Below are 18,508 nucleotides of genomic sequence, written 5' to 3' on the forward strand. Positions count from 1 at the left end.
ATATAGTATAATGTCTTCCCACTTTCCTAATAGTCACCACTACAAAACACATAAGGCTACGTTCACAGTGACTCTATGAAATCCGGCAAGCTGGTCAAGCAGAGAACAGCCTGCCGGAGTTCACTGTATCCCGCATTGCCAAACATGTCTGGGCACTGCCAGATTCCCTTTGAAAGAAATGGGATGCAGCAGTGATCTGGCCAGTTTCCAGCATAAAAATATCGCTGCATGCGACAATTTTTGTCCGGCCAACATCGAGCTTTTATGCAGGAACTGCCAACCAGAACAGGCTGCCGGATACTTGTGTGAACCTAGCATTACTTAAGAAAATAAAAGCAAACACAATAGTTTTATAGGAAATTAGAACATGATTGGTGAGTAGGAGTAACCCCTAAAACCCCTGGCACAGAAAGACGTTTCATAGCAAGAGGAAAAAGTGATTAGAAGAAGTGGGGCTATTTAGCAACAAAAAAAAAGTCACTTCAGTTTCACTCTGAAAAGTAGAAGGTTAAAAAAAAGTACGACAGGAAGTTGTTTATACCCACTTACACGAATAACGTCTGCAATAAAGGGACATTATCATTCTGAAGTATTGCAGTTCTTATATTAGCCACTGGAGGGCAACAGAGAGAAAAAAAAAGGCATCTCACTGTACTGCTATTGTGCAAACAAAATGTTTTGAAAGCATCATGCATACTATGAGATCACTAGAGCTAATTAACTAATTTTGTGAAGATTAAGTGATATACAGAGATGGGACGTATGCAGAATTTTGTTAAGGGGTGGGTTCATTAGTGTACAAGAAGAGGTGCAAGAACCTGAAATGAATGCCTTAAAGTGAATATATAATGGCTTCATACAGTGTATGTAGATAATGCTGTTATACTGTACTCATAACTAATACAACACATGTACATAAAGGACAAGCTGGTAACCACACCCAGCAGAGTGCACCCTAAAATCTCTAAACAGAATAATACTAACAGCACTGACAGTATGGTCTAGAGCAGCAATAAATTTAATAGGTATGGGTATATCAGACATAGGAAATACATTTAAAGGGCACCTGTCAACAGGATCAATCCTATTAAACAAAGCATACTGCTTGGCGGAGTAGATCCTCCTGATTAAAATGAGACCTGTCTTGTGAAAATAGCTTGTGGTGTTCCCGAGAAAAAATTATTTTATTCAGTATACAAATTAGACCTTTAATGCACCAATGGGCGGAGTCTAGCGGCTTGATGCGCCTCAGCATTCAAAGGCTGGCCACGCCCCTCAGTGCATTGAAGCTCTGATTTCTCGAGAATGCCACTACCGATTTTCACAAGACAGGTATCATTTTAATCAGCAGGTTTAACCCTACCAGGCAGTTTACCTGGTTTAATAGGGTTGTCCCTGCTAACTGGTGCACTTTAATTGTCATTAGTGGTAGCTGCTGGAAGATAGGCTGTATCAGAGACCGGCAACGACTAAAACACAAAGGGGGTTTGTCCCCTAAACACCATCTTGTGTATACACGTGGTGGAGATATATAGGCTCCATGCAAAAGCCTTTAGAAAGAGGGAGTTTCTACGCCTAGCTAATATAGAGTAGTGACATTGTGGCTGGTACTGTATGTGGGGCACTGGAATAGAGACCTCAGCTGCTGCAGACCCTCGTTTTGAAAAAGTGGCTGATGTTATTCAGTCATTGACTGAATGAAGCTCAAGGTTCCTCTTTAAAAAGCTGTTCTGCAGCAGCCGAGGTGTACATTATAGGACATAGAGGACACTCCACACAATATACTCATAGGGATCTACATGAAAGTGGTATTACTTGTGCACAGTTTTCACCATAGCATGGACTGATGTGCACATTGTAAAGGGCAGCACGCTATGGACTGCAGAACTATCGCCTCTTCCCAGTACTGTACTTACTTATCTGTTAAAGAGGTGAAATTAGGTAGGTGGTTTCTGTGCTTACCGCACAATGAATCATACTGAAAGTGGAAACATAACACGCTACACAGAGGTAGGTTGTAGCAGAATGCTTGCGCTGTAGGGAAGACTGGTTTGCAAAATATACAAAGGTGAAACCCATATTTATGTGTCCCACCATAAGAACTTTTCACCTATCAACAGGACAGATCATAAGTGCATACCTCCCGACTTTTTGGATGGTCAAAGAGGGACATTTATGGTTCATTGTGTGAAAGTCCATTTTTCCTGTATATTTATAAACTTTAATAGTTTTCTTAGTGAGTAGCACAAAAAATATCTGAATATAGAAATTTCCAAAATTCAAATAACATCAAATACTGAAATAATATAGAGGGTGGGGTCAAATATACAGATAGGAACCAGACAAATACTTCCTTGATCAATATTAATATGTAAATGTAACAATGCAAATCTATATCTCAAATCAAAAAGAGGGACATTTAAGGAGAAAAGAGGGACAGGTCTAAAAGAGGGACACTTGGGAGGTCAGTGGGGTCCAACCTCTGGAACCTCAACTGATCATGGGGTCCTGAAGTGAATGGAGCGATGGTTGCACATACACACTGCTGTTCCATTCATCTCTATTGGAGAGAACAGCTATCTCCAGCAGTCCCATGGAGAATGGCCTAGTAATCAGTGAGGAACCCACCAATCAGATACTTATGACCTTTCCTGTGGATAGGAAATAGGTTCTTATCGTGGGACAACCCTTGTGAGCTTCCATGTCTTGCCCTCCAAGAAGGAGAAGTTAGCTGCTTCCTGTATCTGTAAAGGGGAGCCGGCGACGCGCGCTCTCCTTGCAGCGCCGCTGGCACCCCGTCTGTATAGACCAAGGACGCAGCCGGTGTCCTCATTCCCATGGTGACGACGGGGCGGGGAGATCCCCTAGGCATGGCCGGCGTTCTCCATCCCCTAGGCAACGAACAGCAGGGGGGCTGAGCGCCGATAGGAATGAATCGGCGCTCAGCTGCATTGAAGTGCGTGATACAAGTCACGTGACGCTGGCCACATCACGTGACTCATCTATTGGGGCTATTAACAGGCAGCCTGCTGGCCACAGGTTGCCTGTGATTGGTCTTTTAACCTCACTAGCGTTTTCCTGCATATGTGACTTTGTGTACTCAACCTCGGCTTGAATTTGACTTTTGATCCTGTGTTACCCCTTTGTACTGCGTGACCTCCTGACTCCTGACCTCGGCTTGTATTTGACGTTGATTTTGGTGTTTCCCCTGGTACTGACGTGATCTCCTGTCTCTGTCCTCGGCTAGTTTTTACCCTGATATTGTGTCCTTTCTCAGTGTTCGCTTCTGTGTGTTCTGTCCTAGCTTTGTTGTTTTCTCCACAGTTTTTTCCTCCCTGTAAGCCCCTGCACATACTGAAGCTAGGGACCGCCGCCCAGTTGTACACCGTTGGTTAGGACGGTTCATGCAAGTATGTAGGGATAGTGGTGTAGGTGGAGCTTAGGGCTGCACTTATCCCTACCATTTGTGACAGTATCACTGAATAGTGAACCAGACGTCCTGCTGTATCTTGATTTTCAGCTTGTATTAAAATAAAAAAATAAAAAATTTTACATTTCATGGTATATATGAGGAAGAGAGCTCTGTTCTGTGAGTAATACCCTATGGACAAATAAACATTCGGTCACTGATACCAGATGATGTTCACACTGAACAGTATTTAATCAAGCATGTCTATGAACAGAATTACAGATAGTGGAGGATTCTTTCATGGAGACCAGTGTTGAGGGAATCAAAGCGAAACAAATTGGGAAAATGTGATTTGCCGCGAAGCCGAATTTCCTTGCATTTCATGGTAATTAATCTATTTTTCCTGAAATGGCGGGAAAAAAACATACTCACCTCATCCATTTTGTCATACAATTTGTGGCCATCTTGATTGCAGAAACCGCGCAAAATCTCGCGCTGGGTAAAGTATGACGTCACCACGCCAGCATGCTGCCTGGGCGCGGAGATTTTGTGCTGTTTCTTCAATCAGGATGGCCACGACGGCCTCTACGCAATGAAATGGATACGGTGAGTATTTATTTCTTTATTTTACCTTGATTAACCCCTGAAAGACATAAATTGTAGCCTCAGATGCCGTTTGGACCAGCACTTATATCGAGAACGGAGCCCCGCAAGTGAAGGACGGCGCACTGCACATGTGCAGCCGCCCTCCATTAATTTTCTATGGGGCCGGAGAAAATAGCGCTGGCTCGGCTATTTCTGTCGGCCCCGTAGAAATGAATGGGAGCGGGGGCCGCGCATGCACGGTACGCTCCAATTAATTTCTATTGGGAGCCGGCTTGGTGGTGGCCGGACTGGAGTCCTCCAGCCACCACCTTGCGGGGCTCCATTCCCGATATAGGGACCCGCACCTATAAGACAATGGGGGCATATCCTAGCAATATGACCCCATTGTCCATGATGAGACAACCCCTTTAAGCTGCAATCTATATTCATGACAGTAATTTGGTGACTTGAGATGTTTAGTAAATGAATCTATCATGTTGTTTTGTGTATTATCACAGTATTTTCACAAGACACTTGAGGTGTGTTGTTGCATCTTTAGCCGTACTCTTGGCAGGTTACCACTAGGTGGCGTTGTTTTATGAAAAACAAGTAAAGTAGTAAAGAAAGTTTGGAGTAGAGGCTGAGTTTTTTTAATTGGTCCTTTTTTTTTACTATTATTATGCTATTGACCTGGTTTTGCCACTTTATGTTATAGTGAACTGGGGTTGTCCGGTGTAGGAGCCGACCAACCCAATCCTCGTAACCTGTGCCCAGTCAACTGTCCGCAGTCTCGTGTTCCCACACCACTGCCCCATTTACATCTATTTTGCGTCCCTATCAGACTGAAAGTGGCTTGGCCCCATGATCACTGCAGCCAATCACTAGCCTCAGTGGCCACATGTGCCAGAATAGCTATGACTTGCCATTCTAGGGCATGTGACCGTTGAGGCCAATGATTGGCAGCACAGTCACATGATCAAGCCACTTCAGGTCCAGTGGAGGACCAAAGCAGTTGGGAATGGAGCCATGGCTTTGGAACAGTGGGACTGCAGTCGTTTTTTTTGTTTTTTTTTCATGTAATTTTCCAGGATACAAACCTATCCACTATCCAAAGGATAGCTGACAAGTATCTGGTCTAACCAGTAGGATCTCCACCAATGATGAGAACAAAGGTCCTGGGTTCTGTCCAAGAATGGAGTGGCCTCGAGCCGCTTTGTTCATTCATTCTCAATGGGGCTGTAAAGATAGAGTCCAGCTACAAGATGCTCTCTATAACAGTTGTACACCCTTTATCCTCACTGCAATGTAGTGGAAAGGAGGCAGTTCTAGAAGAAGCCTAGTAATGCTACCTCCTGCCACCACTACCACGGGCGCAAATTGCTCTTCAAAGAGTTATCTGCTTTAGACAACCTCTACTTGGAAGATTCCTTTCACAATAGGCTGATCACAGAGTGTCTCCCAGCTGTAAACTGTTAGGAAATCTCACAATAGTAGGTGTTTAATTCCCCTACAGCACCCCCAGAGGCGAAATGAAGTATTACATGAGAATCTATTCAAATTAACATGTTGTCTATTTAATGCAGGTCCTCCAGCGCAGGTCACTCTTTATATATATTCTATATACTCTCTCTCTCTCTGGCCAAGAGATGAGGGTCCTAAAAAGAATTTCTAGTCTCTGAGGTTTGGGAGGTTTCTGGAAATAAATCATGATATATGGTGGAACACCTAGGACTATTATCACGTTCTGTGTCATAGAGATGAGCTGCAGTATAATAGCTTTTTTGTTTGGAAAAAATTTCCCAGACGTCTCACTGCCCGCTCTAGGCAAAGTTTCTGTTTTTTCAGCCAAAATGAACACACAAAGGACAGAGCAGACACAGTTTCGAGCTCTAGATATAATAAACTGCTAACCCATTCTTTGCCACCTCCTCTGATAATTTTAGACATTTGCTGCTTTTAAGGAGTTGTCCCACGAAAAAAAAAAAATCTACAATTTTCAACCCAGCACCTGGATCTAAACACTTTTGTAATTGCATGTCATTACAAAATGTAGTAGAGACACTGAGTTATTCAATAAAATGTATCTGTATAGTGCCACCTGCTGTTAGTTTTTTTCCTTATTTTTCCGTCCACCTGAGGTAGTCGCACGTGCTCATTTCTATCCTTCAACTATCATCAGCTGTGTCTACTGTTAGAATCTGTTACAGCTACAGGGAGAGTGTTGCAGCAGAAAGGGCATGTCCTCTGAGCTGTGATTGGGAGAGAGCTGCAGAAGAAAAGGCATGTCCCCTGAATGGTGATAGGGAGAGAGCTGCAGAAGAAAGGACACTCCCCCTGAACTGTGATAGTGTGAGAGATGCAGCAGAAAGGACACACCCTGTGAAAAAGAGCGATTGGAGCAATACATGGGGATATCTCTGGATCCATGTGAGGTACAGGGCTGGTTCTAGTTTTGTTAGAAAGAGATTGGTCTGTACTATATGATGTCTGACTTTCATTTTTTACATGAATCATGGGATAACCCCTTCAATGGTTTTGAGTAGGTACCAAGTACTTTTTATTCGAATGGTCCATGACAATAAGCTGATCACTGAGTGATCTACTGCCCGAACCGACAGCTGTGATCTGTGAGGGAAATCTGGCAGAAAGTGATCAACCCCCCTGCATTGCTACCAATCCAAGCCAGCACTTTTATGGTGGAGTAAGGCCTAGTTCACACAAACGTATGGCTACCGATCCGTTGTTCCGTTTTTGAGTTCCGTTGTGTTTCCGTTTCTGTTCCGTTTTTCAGTTCCGTTTTTCTGTTTGCCATGTACAGTATACAGTAATTACATAGAAAAAATTGGGCTGGGCAAAACATTTTCAATAGATGGTTCAGAAAAAACGGAACGGATACGGAAGACATACGGATGCATTTCCGTATGTGTTCCGTTTTTTTTGCGGACCCATTGACTTAAATGGAGCCACGGAACGTGATTAGCGGGCAATAATAAGACATGTTCTATCTCAACGGAACGGAAAAACGGAAATACGGAAACAGAATGCATACGGAGTACATTCCGTTTTTTTTACGGAGCACAAAAAAAACGGCCCGTACACTCACAAAAAAAACGTTTGTGTGAACTAGGCCTTAGGTGAAATAGCTGTCCGACAGCTACTGCATGTGTATGGCCTGCTTTATTCTGATTGCTATAATTGGGGTCAAAGAGTATTTTTATCCTTCGCTGAACTTTGTGCCTTGTTTTTGCCTTCCTCTGGATTAGGCTACTTTCACATATGTGTTTTTGCTGTCCGGAAAGAAAACCCAGATGTGAAAGTAGCCTTAAAGAATTTTTTCGCTCTGAAAAAAAAAACTGGAGGCAGCAGGCTTAGGGTACGGCCACACAGAGGTTTTGGACAAGGTTTTGAGGCAGATCTGCCTGCAGGACTTTATGCCAAAACCAGAAGTGGATACGAAAATGGAAAATTGGAAATATAAAGGAAGAATTTATACTTCTCCTTCCTGTTGGATCCAGTTCTGGCTTTGGCTGAAAATACTGCAGGCAGATCTGCCTTTAAAACCATGCCTAAAAAACTGTGTGGCCGTACCATTAAAGTAGATTTATAGGATAAAAGCTCACTGATCCCCTACCGCTCCCATTCCATCGCAGGTCCCCGATGGTCTCTACTTCCTGGTCCTGTCTTAATACATAAGAAATGCCGGCTCAGCCAATCACCGGCTAAGGCAGGTCTCCGCTGCAGCCAGTAACTGGTTTAGCAGCATTTGCTCCTTGTCAAGATGAGACCAGAAAGTAAAGACCAATTGGCCCCTGGGCAGCTTTGGGAATGGTAAGGGATCAGTGAGGTATTAGGTTCAAAGCCTGCTGCCACCAATTTTCTTGCTACTGGAAAACCACTTTGACTGTACAACGTTCTACAGTCAGGCGTCTGCCTCCATGTATCAGAACTTTTTGGCTCATGCACACAGCCATGTTACAGCTGTATTGTGCATAGCTGTAATAAGGATGCCATGGAGGTTCGTAGGAACTTTAGTTTATCCTGAGAGAGTCCGAATTAATCCAGCAGGTAAAAAAATATATATGTGGCATGGTGCAGTGGACACCGTAACTATGGAAGCTTTGCTGGGAAAAGAAATTAGATTTTCATCACTGACAGAAAAACAAAACTTGTCTTGGGTCTTCTCTTGTACTTTTTAAGATTTTGTAATAATTGCTTTCATGGGAAAAGAGGAAGCACCGCCTGTGGTGTGTTTACAAGAGAAGTCTCGTGGACATAACGTATCATCAGCTCGTAGACTGATGCTGGAGACTGATGCAAACACTCTACAGTACTGCCAGTGCCAGTGGCTTCGATGGCAAGACACATAGATGCAATAAATTTTGCAATGGGGCCCAGAAGTTTCATATTACACCCTTGATTCCCACAAGTCTCAAAAAAAATTCCTGCCTTGAACCATGTGCCATTTTAAAGATAATGTCTTTTTATGTGGCCATTGGGTCTGCAGAGTGACCAGGTCCGTCCACTACAAAGCGGAGGGAGCTGTGTAGTTCCATCATTGACTTCTGATGCTGGAGCTACTGCAGAACAGCTGATTGGTGGAGGTGCGAGGTGTCAGGTCCCCACCGATCAGATATTGATGGCCTATTCTTATAATAAGCCATTACCATAAAAGGTCCGGATGTCATATATTAGCTTTCCGTCATGCAGGAGTGTAACAGTGGCTGCTGTACGCCGCTGTTCCCCTGCTTACCGCCGTGGTTCTGGGCACCGTGCTCAGCGGTGATCCTTCCGTCCACCGCTGCAGTCCTGGGCTCTGTCGCTGTACGCGCTGTGGTGCTGAGGATTCCGCTCCACAGGTTCCACTCAGCCCTGGCCACAGCATGCTTGCTGCTGGTTTCTTGTTACACTGGCCTAGGGGTGGCGCGCTTTATTCCCTGGGCTATATGGGTTGGGTCATGTGACCTCGCTGACCAACCCAGGCTCTCCTGCAGGTACTAAAGTGGCTCAGCCCCCTTCCCAGATGCCTCAGTGTCAAGGTCCTTGGGTTTGCTAAGCTCCTGATACTCACGTGTGCTCCTGATTTATCCCTCATTCCTGATACCTAACTGCTTGCCTTGATTCTCCTGTTTCTGACCCGGATTTCCTGACATGTTCCTGTGGCGCCTGCCCTGACCTTTTCCCTGTCTTACTACGCCTCTGCTTCATCCTTCGGTCCTGCCCTGTTGCACCTGGTAACAACTCTGCCTGCCTGACTGCGCTTGTACTTCTAGTACCTACTCAGGTACCTCCTGGTCCGGCTGGACCAGCTGCCCCGTGTGCCTACCCTCCTCAAGAGGTAGCGACCTAGTGTTACTCTCGGGAAAGTCTATCCCCACCATCAGGGGTACTGTGAAGAACGAGGGTTCACTTAGACAACGCCCTTAGAGGAGGAAGGACACATGGCACAGTGGGTTCACATCCACTGGTTCGTGACAAGGAGAGAGATTTAATTTGCAGTTCAAGCTCTGTCTAAATACAGAGACTTGTTGGTGCCCCTGGTATTAGTATTTTTAAGTATTTTTTTACTTTGTACATTCGGTTTCCACTTGCTGAACCCGGACAGAACCCCTTCTTCACCCATTCAGCATGAATGAGTGGAGTATACGAGAATTTCCCGCTCCGATGTTCCTCCTTGCCCTGCTCTCAATCGCGCAGGACAAGGGCTGTTTTGTTTACATTCTTACTGCTAGGCGGAGGCTTCTGCCTAGCAGTGACCTCGATGACATCACTGGAACTAATGGGCGGTCTAAAGAGCTGTCCCAGCCTGTTTTTACAGTCTAGGGCAGTGCTAAAGACCAGCGCTGCCGGTGACGTCACCAGGATCACTGCTAGGTGGAAATCTCCACCTAGCATACCCAGAGTGAGACCCAATATATCACCGAATCTAAAAAAAAAGACTATGCCCTGCGCTGAATCGTACAGGGGAAGGGGAAGCATTGGAGGGAAGAAGGAGTTATGTCTGGGTTCAGCTCTGAACCCAGACAACCCATTTAATTGCCTCATCTTATTTTAAATATCTTTTCCTAAAATTCAAGTACAGTGTATTACTCACCTTACATCATGTGACTGATGAAATCTCATGATTCTTCTGCAGAAAACTTCATCACTCACAGGCGAGGTATGGTACACATGCGATATGTCAGTGTCCATAACGTAATGGCAGGAAATCTGTATATTCCCACAGCCCTGCATGTTCATCTAGTTTCTGATGGTTACGTCACATTGATTCAGTTCTTTATACAATATACGCATTGCTGCTGTGCATTTATTAAGGCCTAATTCACACGACCATTTCCGTTTTGCGTGCATCCCGCGATCTGCAAGATTCAGTAAAAGATAGAATGTAGCTACGTTCTGTCTCTAGTGGCGCCGCAGCACGGACCCGAAAGCACATGGAGGGGCTGTTATTCTAGTGTGTTTAGAGTATTGTATCATAGCATTTTGGGTCAGTATAGTTAAAGGGGTTTGCCAGCTTCAAAAAATGGATGGGCTATCCTCAGGATATCAGATCGGTGGGGGTCTGAGTGTCGGCACCCACTAACCAGCTGTTTGAAGGAGCCGCGGAGCTCATGCAAGCACGGTACCCTCTTCAGTGTTTACTTATACCTCCACCAATCTGATATTGATGACCTAATCTAAGAGTACGCCTTGGATATTGTGAAGTCGGAATACCTCTTTAAGTTTGTCGGATAATGGCACTTCTACATTTACGGTGTGAAAAAAACTACGAAATTGTTTTAGGATTTCAATTTCACTGCATGGTAAAAATTACATGTGAGCTTTATTCAGCGGGTCAGTACGATTATGGAGATATCAAATTTATACAGTTTTTGTTAGGTTTTACTACTTTTAAAAAATTCTTATATTTTTTATTGTGTCGCCATATTCTGACATCCGTAACTTTTTAATTTTCTGCTGAGCTGTGTGAGGGCTGATTTATTTTTTTTTTTTTTTTTTGTGGGGCGAGTTGTAGTTTTTGTTGATACATGGTACCTCTTGATCATTTTTCATAAAAATTTTTTTTTTTTAGGATAGTGAGGTGACCAAAAATCACAATTCTGGGGAAGCATGATGGAAGGGCTGGAGAGTGGTGGCTGAAACAAATGAGGGTGGTTGTAGTGCTCACGATGGCTAATATTGACTCCAACATTCGCCTAGGCCGCAGCTGCAGTGGATGGAGGGGCGGAACCCTTCTCCCCCTCGGGGCACACCCTGGGGTTGGGGTTCCTGCTTGCTGGTAGTTTGAGTGCCCTTGATGGTGGATGATTGGCAGGGTGCAAGCCAGCAGGAAAGGAACAAGAGGCCGGCAGATGGTGGAGGCAGTGCTTCGTTACCACAAATAAGCTCTCTTTACTGAATAGACAGTGAGAGTTGCAGTACAAATAGAAGCAGTAGCACTAGGAGTTGGCAGTACAATGTTCTCCTCTAGACATCCCATACAATCTTTCCAAATGACCAACGTCTTGCAATTTCTCTCAAAATACTTTCTGCAGTTCCCAGTTGCAGGGTGTAGTCCTTCAATGGATGGCCAGTCCGTCTTAGAAGTGTTGTGGGTGCCGGCAGCAATTAACCCTTTCCACATGCAGTAAATTACATTGGCATAAACATGCATTTATCTTACTGTCTCAGTCCAGCCTCACAGCTTCTGTTTTGGAAACCATGCACATGTGGGCTGGGTTGGCGCCCCCGTATATAGAGCGTTCAAATAACGATATCAAACAGTGAGCACCGTATAGTGCCTATATAACACTCCCACACACCTATAGTAGTGCCACCACCATTTGTGAAAATGTAACGTAGAGAAGCTATGTTTCGGTGCTTCACAAAAAGTACATACCGCCAAACAGTACTGAAATGACATGACCAAATAACAGCTCCATGCATAAAGTAATCTAATAATAGTGCCATACACTGTCTAAATAATACTGCTATACAATTATTAAGAGTTGTGGTGGTTACATGCCTCGGGTACCATGCTCGTGGTGCCACCACATGGGTCTCACACCCAAAAATATACAAACTCTGTGAATGTTGTTCAAAGGGGTCATCCTTTGTGTCTCTAGCAGTCAATACACCTGAAATGAGAAGACCGGCCTTCTATGTAAAATGCATACATTAAATCTACACACAGATTTTTACTTAACAGCTAGTGTGCTGGGTTTGTTCCTCTTTTTGTGAATGGGGAAGTGGTAAACCTTACAAGTGTAGCCTTTGAGGGAATTTCCTTTATTTTCATCTTCTGGAGCATTTTATATGTCTCAGGTTATAGCTGTGAAGTTGTCAGAGCAGGAAACTGAGAACAAATATGGTAAGGCCTGGTGTTAGACCTCCGGAAAAAGGAAGTTCTGTATCACCAAAGGAAATCTGTCACGGCCAGTTTTGTGTGCCTGCCTTGTAGAGTCCCTCGTAGATGCATGCTGAAGCCAGGCGTGGTACATCACTGCTCTATTCTCACCGCTTTCTTCTAGTTCAGCATGAGATTCTTTGACATCACCATGGTCTTAATGTGATGGCGACATCTATAAAAAGATCTAAATCTCGGGCTGCGTCTGTAGAAGGAAGAAACATGTGTCGTCTGGACACCATCAGGTTGGTGGCTATCTTGGTATACTAAACATTGTACCTGAACACAGGAGTATAAAATGGTAAAACAAAGACGGAGTAGTCCATAGAGTGTATTTTTTTAAATTGTATTATTTTACTATTATTTTTTTCAATTATTCTAGTTATGTTTTTATGAAACTTTTTTTATTACATTTATTTTTAGACTTTTATTCAGCATTCAGAGCCATAACTTGGAGTGTGCATGAGGCCTATATAGATGGTGTATTCAGAATAGAAACATAGAATGTGCCGGCAGATAAGAACCATTTGGCCCATCTAGTCTGCCCTCTGGCAACATATCTATAAATTATTTTATGCAGTTTAATATATTAATAGTTTAAAAATCGATGTTTTTTTTTTTTTGCATTTGCTTTTTTTCCTGTTTGGTTCATTGAATCAAATCTGTTTTATTCCAGTCACTTCCGACTGTGTTCAGCTTGATTTTCAAACATATATTATGCAGTATTGAAAATGTTTGCAGTATGTCGGAATGAATCTCTACTACATCAATATACGACATTGGGTTGTTAATCCAATCAATTATTTTCTATATTGGATAGCCAGAAGGGGGCCCCCTGGGATGGGGGGGGGGGGGGGTGTAATTATTTTAAAATGTAACTTTTAATAGGGTCTAGAAATATCAGAATAATAGGACTCACTACATATTTCTGCTATATTGGATAGGAAAAAAATTTGATGAGCATGTATTGCCACTGTTTAGGGTACTTTCACACTAGCGGCAGAGTGATCCGGTAAGCAGTTCCAACTGCGTGCCGGATCTGTCAAAACGTCGACTGATGGCATTTGTAAGACGGATCAGGATCCTGATCCGTCTTACAAATGCATTGAAATGCTGGATCCATCTTTCCGGTGTCATCCGGAAAAACTATGCACAGACCGGAAGGACGGATCCGGCATTCCAGTATTTTGAATGCCGGATCCGGCACTAATACATTCCAATGGAAAAAAATCTTCAGTTTTTGGGGACGGAGATAAAACTGTAGCGTGCTGCGGTTTTCTCTTTTTCCTGATCAGTCAAAAAGACTGAACTGAAGACATCCTGATGCATCCTGAACGGATTGCTCTCCATTCAGAATGCATGGTGATAAAAGTGGTCATTTTTTCTTCCGGTATAGAGCCCCTGTGACGGAACTCTATGCCGGAAAAGAAAAACGCTAATGTGAAAGTACCCTAAGGCTACCTGCACATGGTGCTGATTTGTATGCAGAAACAGCACCAAAAACACAAGTAAAACCTCAAATAAATCTGTGAAATTTATCTCAGCTTTAGTTGCTGTTTTTGGGTCGGATTTTCTGTTTATTTTAACAACCCCATTAAAGTCTATCACTAGCCACTATGTATAAGGAATCATACAAACAACTGATATTCTACGGATTTTAAAATCCAGACAGGAAGTCAATTTCCACGTGTGCAAAATATGCAATGTGTACATGAGAGTTGGCAAATCACATTCACTTTACTGGTACTGTATTCCACGTGAAAATTTTGTAAAATATAACAGTAAATGGAAGGACAAATCACCAAATTAGATCCCGTGCATTAATGACATTGACAAGGGCCCTGCTGTGAAAAGTTATGCAGTTGTTTCTTTTATTTTTCATTGACCTTAAAGGGATTGTCCAGCTTTGGGGACTTTGGACAACCCCTTTAAGGTCAAGGAAAAATAAAAGAAAAACACACAGCAGAACTTTTCACAGCAGGGCCCTTGCCAACGGCATTAATGCATAGGATCTAATTTGGTGACTTGTCCTTCCTTTTACTTTTATCATTTACAATATGGTCGCGTTGGTGGCCAATTACCAGTCATAACCTGGGTTACTTCCTCTCTCATATATTTTTAGATTGCTATTAACGCCCCCATTTTAAGGGGCTTTTTGTTTATTTCTTATATTTGATTTTGATTGCTGCCCACACTTCTTCTATGTTAAATTTAGCTGCAGGATTCGAGTGGGAAGTACTTGTGAAACCTCATTAGATGTATCCAGGATGTAGCTTGCATCCAGTGGAACAGATGCAGTAGGTTCCTGTAGAAGTATATGGGCACTGAGAAAGCATGCCACGAGAAATGAAACCCTGGTGCTCCTGTGGGTTGCAACGTGAACCCACTGACTAATATTGGTTGCGATTACCAGCTATGTATGCAGCTATCTTTGATGTGTGTCATGACCAAAGTGGCCATGTAGCCCCAGCCTCAAAGACATCAGTATAGTTGGTGGTACTTATTAGGTGTTAACATTTTTGGAAGAGCTCTAGCAGACATGATATTCATAGCTCCATAGTATTGAAGCTGAGAATTTACATGGGCACTGTAATGTTCAGTGGCTATAGTAATGAGGCTGATTTGTGGTTTATAAAATGATACTTCACAGGTGGTAAAAATAATGTTGCCAGTGTTTTTCTTGGTGTTTTTTGTGCCAGATATTAGCTATAACTCAATAGGTGGTACTGTCAATGGAGGCCACACAGTTGCTATTGGGCACTGGACAATGTAAAGAGCCCCTGTACTTCTCTAAAGAGTCAGTCACTCTTAGCTGTGATCCTGGGAGTCCCTGCTTTTTCTAATAGTGCTTGAGGATACCTCTGTGTATTTAAAACTTCCATTGTTGTTTTTTCAAGATTTTCTGCTATCAGGTCTTGAACCCATGACCTGCTGTATGAGAATCCTTAGGAAGTAAGCAACAGGTTTAACTGTAGTCAATAGGAGGATTTTCTCTGACTAAAAGCCTCACAAGCATTTTCCCCATGTATAAAGTACTGATATCTATAGATGCATCTCTATAATTTATTTAGTGATTATAAAAAATATAATGGAAAAAAAATAATACAATATATGTATATATACAGTACAGACCAAAAGTTTGGACACACCTTCTCATTCAAAGAGTTTTCTTTATTTTCATGACTATGAAAATTGTAGATTCACACTGAAGGCATCAAAACTATGAATTAACACATGTGGAATTATATACATAACAAAAAAGTGTGAAACAACTGAAAATATGTCATATTCTAGGTTTTTCAAAGTAGCCACCTTTTGCTTTGATTACTGCTTTGCACACTCTTGGCATTCTCTTGATGAGCTTCAAGAGGTAGTATAAAACCCTAAGAGCTCACCCTGACTGCTAAGCACATACAAGGGTCTCAAAGGTAGACAATTGTATGCCCCCGTACCTAAGACTGTGTGACACCTGAAAACCCTATAATAGTGAGGGGACACGACCATGACTCCCTGCACTTCATACGGAGGAAGTCAGGGTCACCTAGAATCAAGCCAGCAAGGAAACACAATACATGAAAGGACTTATCTGAATAAGCAGCAGCAGAAGCCTCCAGCAGTGAACACTTAAATCCAAGAAGTAGTATAAACCGCAAAGTGAGGCAGTATGGGAGGGAATATAAAAGAAAGAGGATTAGTCTAAATAGGTGACACCTGGGAGAAGGAAATGAGATGAGAAAGTGAAACCAAAACAAAGAACATCATGCAAGAGGTAGAGAAGGACGTCTGTCAGACCTTCTCACAGAAGTGGCGGTGACACTACTATTGCATTGCATCGTTCCAATTCTAACAATAGAAGGATAGTAGGACATTGCAGGGACATGTAATCCACTTTGTACTAGAACATCGTCAGATCTTCTTTACTCATTCTTCTGCTTGACGACTCTGAAGTCAAAAGTCAGATAAGAACAGTTTTCAGTTTCCTGTGTCTCACCACATCTCGTCATTTAGTGGTAAGTCATGTCTCACGAGAACCTTTAAGAAGCATTTAATGTACTGTAACACTGACTTTACTAGACAAGAGGCCACACAATGACTATCGTGTGCAGTTCTGCTGACGTGGTGACATCATATGGCAAGTTATCTCCACTGGCCATGGCTTTTCCTTCCCAGATGTCTTGGCTAGTATCCTTCTCAAGACAGTATACAAATAAGCATTTCCTTCCAAATTGATATAATCAGTAAAATCGTCAGAAGGGTATCTGGAATCTTCTGGGACCCAATGCAAAGTCTGTAACAAACCTTCCCACCTACTGTGTGCTATTATCAGTATTTATATAGGATACAGAAACCATTTTGAACCCCTTCTACCCCCACAGCCCATGTACAAATGTAACTTTTGCGCCCCTATAGATAGCCGCTGTCCTTAATAAAAAGCGGTTGTCCCACAAAAAATATTCTAGATCTTTCAAATTGGCTCCTGGATCTGAATACTTTTGTAACTGCATGTAATTGAATATTTGGTATAGCCAGAGTTATCCAATAAAAAGTATCTGTATATCGCCACCTGCTGTTCTTCTCCATATTTGTCTGTCCACCTCACTGAGGTGGTCACACATGATCAGTTCCATCCTTCAACTCGATCTACTGCTAGAAGATGTGACATTTCGACAGAAGCTGCTGGCTTGAAATAAATCTAGCAGGGAAATTTGAGTAATGACTGGGAAGATCTCTGGATCCATGTGAGGTACAAGTCTGATTCTAGTTTTGTAGAAAGAGATTGTCATGTACTATAACACGTCAGATTTTTTAATTTTTTTTGCATTAACAATAGCATGTTATGTATGAAAATTACATTAATAAAGGGCATCTGTCAGCAGTTTTGCACCTATGACACTGGTTGACCTGTTACATGTGCGCTTGGCAGCTGAAGGCATCTGTGTTGGTCCCATGTTCATATGTGTCCACATTGATGAGAAAAGGGACGTTTTAATATATGCAAATGAGCCTCTAGGAGCAACGGGGGCGTTACCTTTACACCTAGAGGCTCTGCTCTCTCTACAACTGCTCCGTCCTCTGCATTTTGACAGGGCCAGGTATGATGCCGGCGGGCATTCAGGTACCATAGAGATACAGAGAACTCTGGCAGAATGTTCTCTGCCAGAACAGCCTGTCGGATCTCCTACAGCATATGTGAAACTAGCCTAACCATTCTCCACTGTGGCGAAGAGATCAGGATCCTGAACAGAGGAATTCCTTAATAGGGTGTAGGAAAAGGGATTTCAAACTGGACAACCCCTTTAAGGAATCATGTAATTAAAATGCTTTATGACCAATTTGTTCCCCTTCATTCTTTACAGAATCTTCTTTCATTAAGATAGTGGACAGGGAACCGATTGACGGAGATAATGGCAGCTCAGTGCGGTTACAATCTTCACTTCATGCTGCAGTCTATTAATACTCCTTGTGATAATGCAGCATTGTAGTCAGTTCAAGTCAGAACGTCAGGCAAAGTTCATCACTAGATGTAATCATGGGCCTTGGACTCACGGAGACAGGGTCAGTTTGCAGGATAATGAAGGAAATAAAGTTTATAGATGGTGATAGTAAAGAAAAAAGGCATATAAATGTATAAATATTCTACTACAAATCTTTACTATAGCACTGCTTCTATGCAAGGGAGGAGTCCATGTCAGCTCCTCCCTCCATGACCCTGAGGCTCCACCCAAATTCAGCTTCTCACATAATAAACAATGAGGGCAACGCAGCAGTGGCCTATACAGAATAGTTCGGGTTTTTTAGATGCTCAGTTATTCTTCCTTTATCATTTTAAAAATAATAAAATTAAGCAACTTTGCAAATAGCCTTGATTAAAAAATATGTATACAGCTTCGATGTAGACCCATGTGTCTCCATAGTTACAGACTACAAACAAGTGTTTAGTCTGATTCGGCGGTCGTGTTCCTCTGTTCCCTCTTTCTGCTAACCTACAGACAGTAGAAGTGGACGCAGATAAAACTACACTGCGTTAATCTGAAACCATGAATACACATAGGTCTGCACGTTAGCTGTGTACACAAAACGGTGGAGGATTATTTATGAAGACTAGATGCAAATCTGCGCAATTATTTAGT

The 18,508-nt window shown here is 42.7% G+C and overlaps 1 protein-coding gene across 3 annotated transcripts in view; it reads left to right on the top strand.

Annotated features, from left to right (window-relative positions):
- SH3BP2 (SH3 domain binding protein 2) overlaps positions 1-18,508 on the top strand; it is a 71,966-nt gene that overhangs the window by 25,713 nt on the left and 27,745 nt on the right. The window contains exon 1 of one of the 3 annotated variants that reach the window (XM_044295584.1): positions 12,368-12,622. The exons of the other annotated variants lie outside the window; for them this stretch is intronic. Within the exon in view, the coding sequence (XP_044151519.1) occupies positions 12,543-12,622 (80 nt within the window). The 5' untranslated portion in view covers positions 12,368-12,542. Of the gene's footprint in view, positions 1-12,367; positions 12,623-18,508 lie in introns of those variants that run through there. 3 annotated transcript variants of the gene reach the window in all.

The sequence above is a fragment of the Bufo gargarizans genome, chromosome 1, assembly GCF_014858855.1.
Source record: "Bufo gargarizans isolate SCDJY-AF-19 chromosome 1, ASM1485885v1, whole genome shotgun sequence".
Lineage (NCBI taxonomy): Eukaryota > Metazoa > Chordata > Amphibia > Anura > Bufonidae > Bufo > Bufo gargarizans.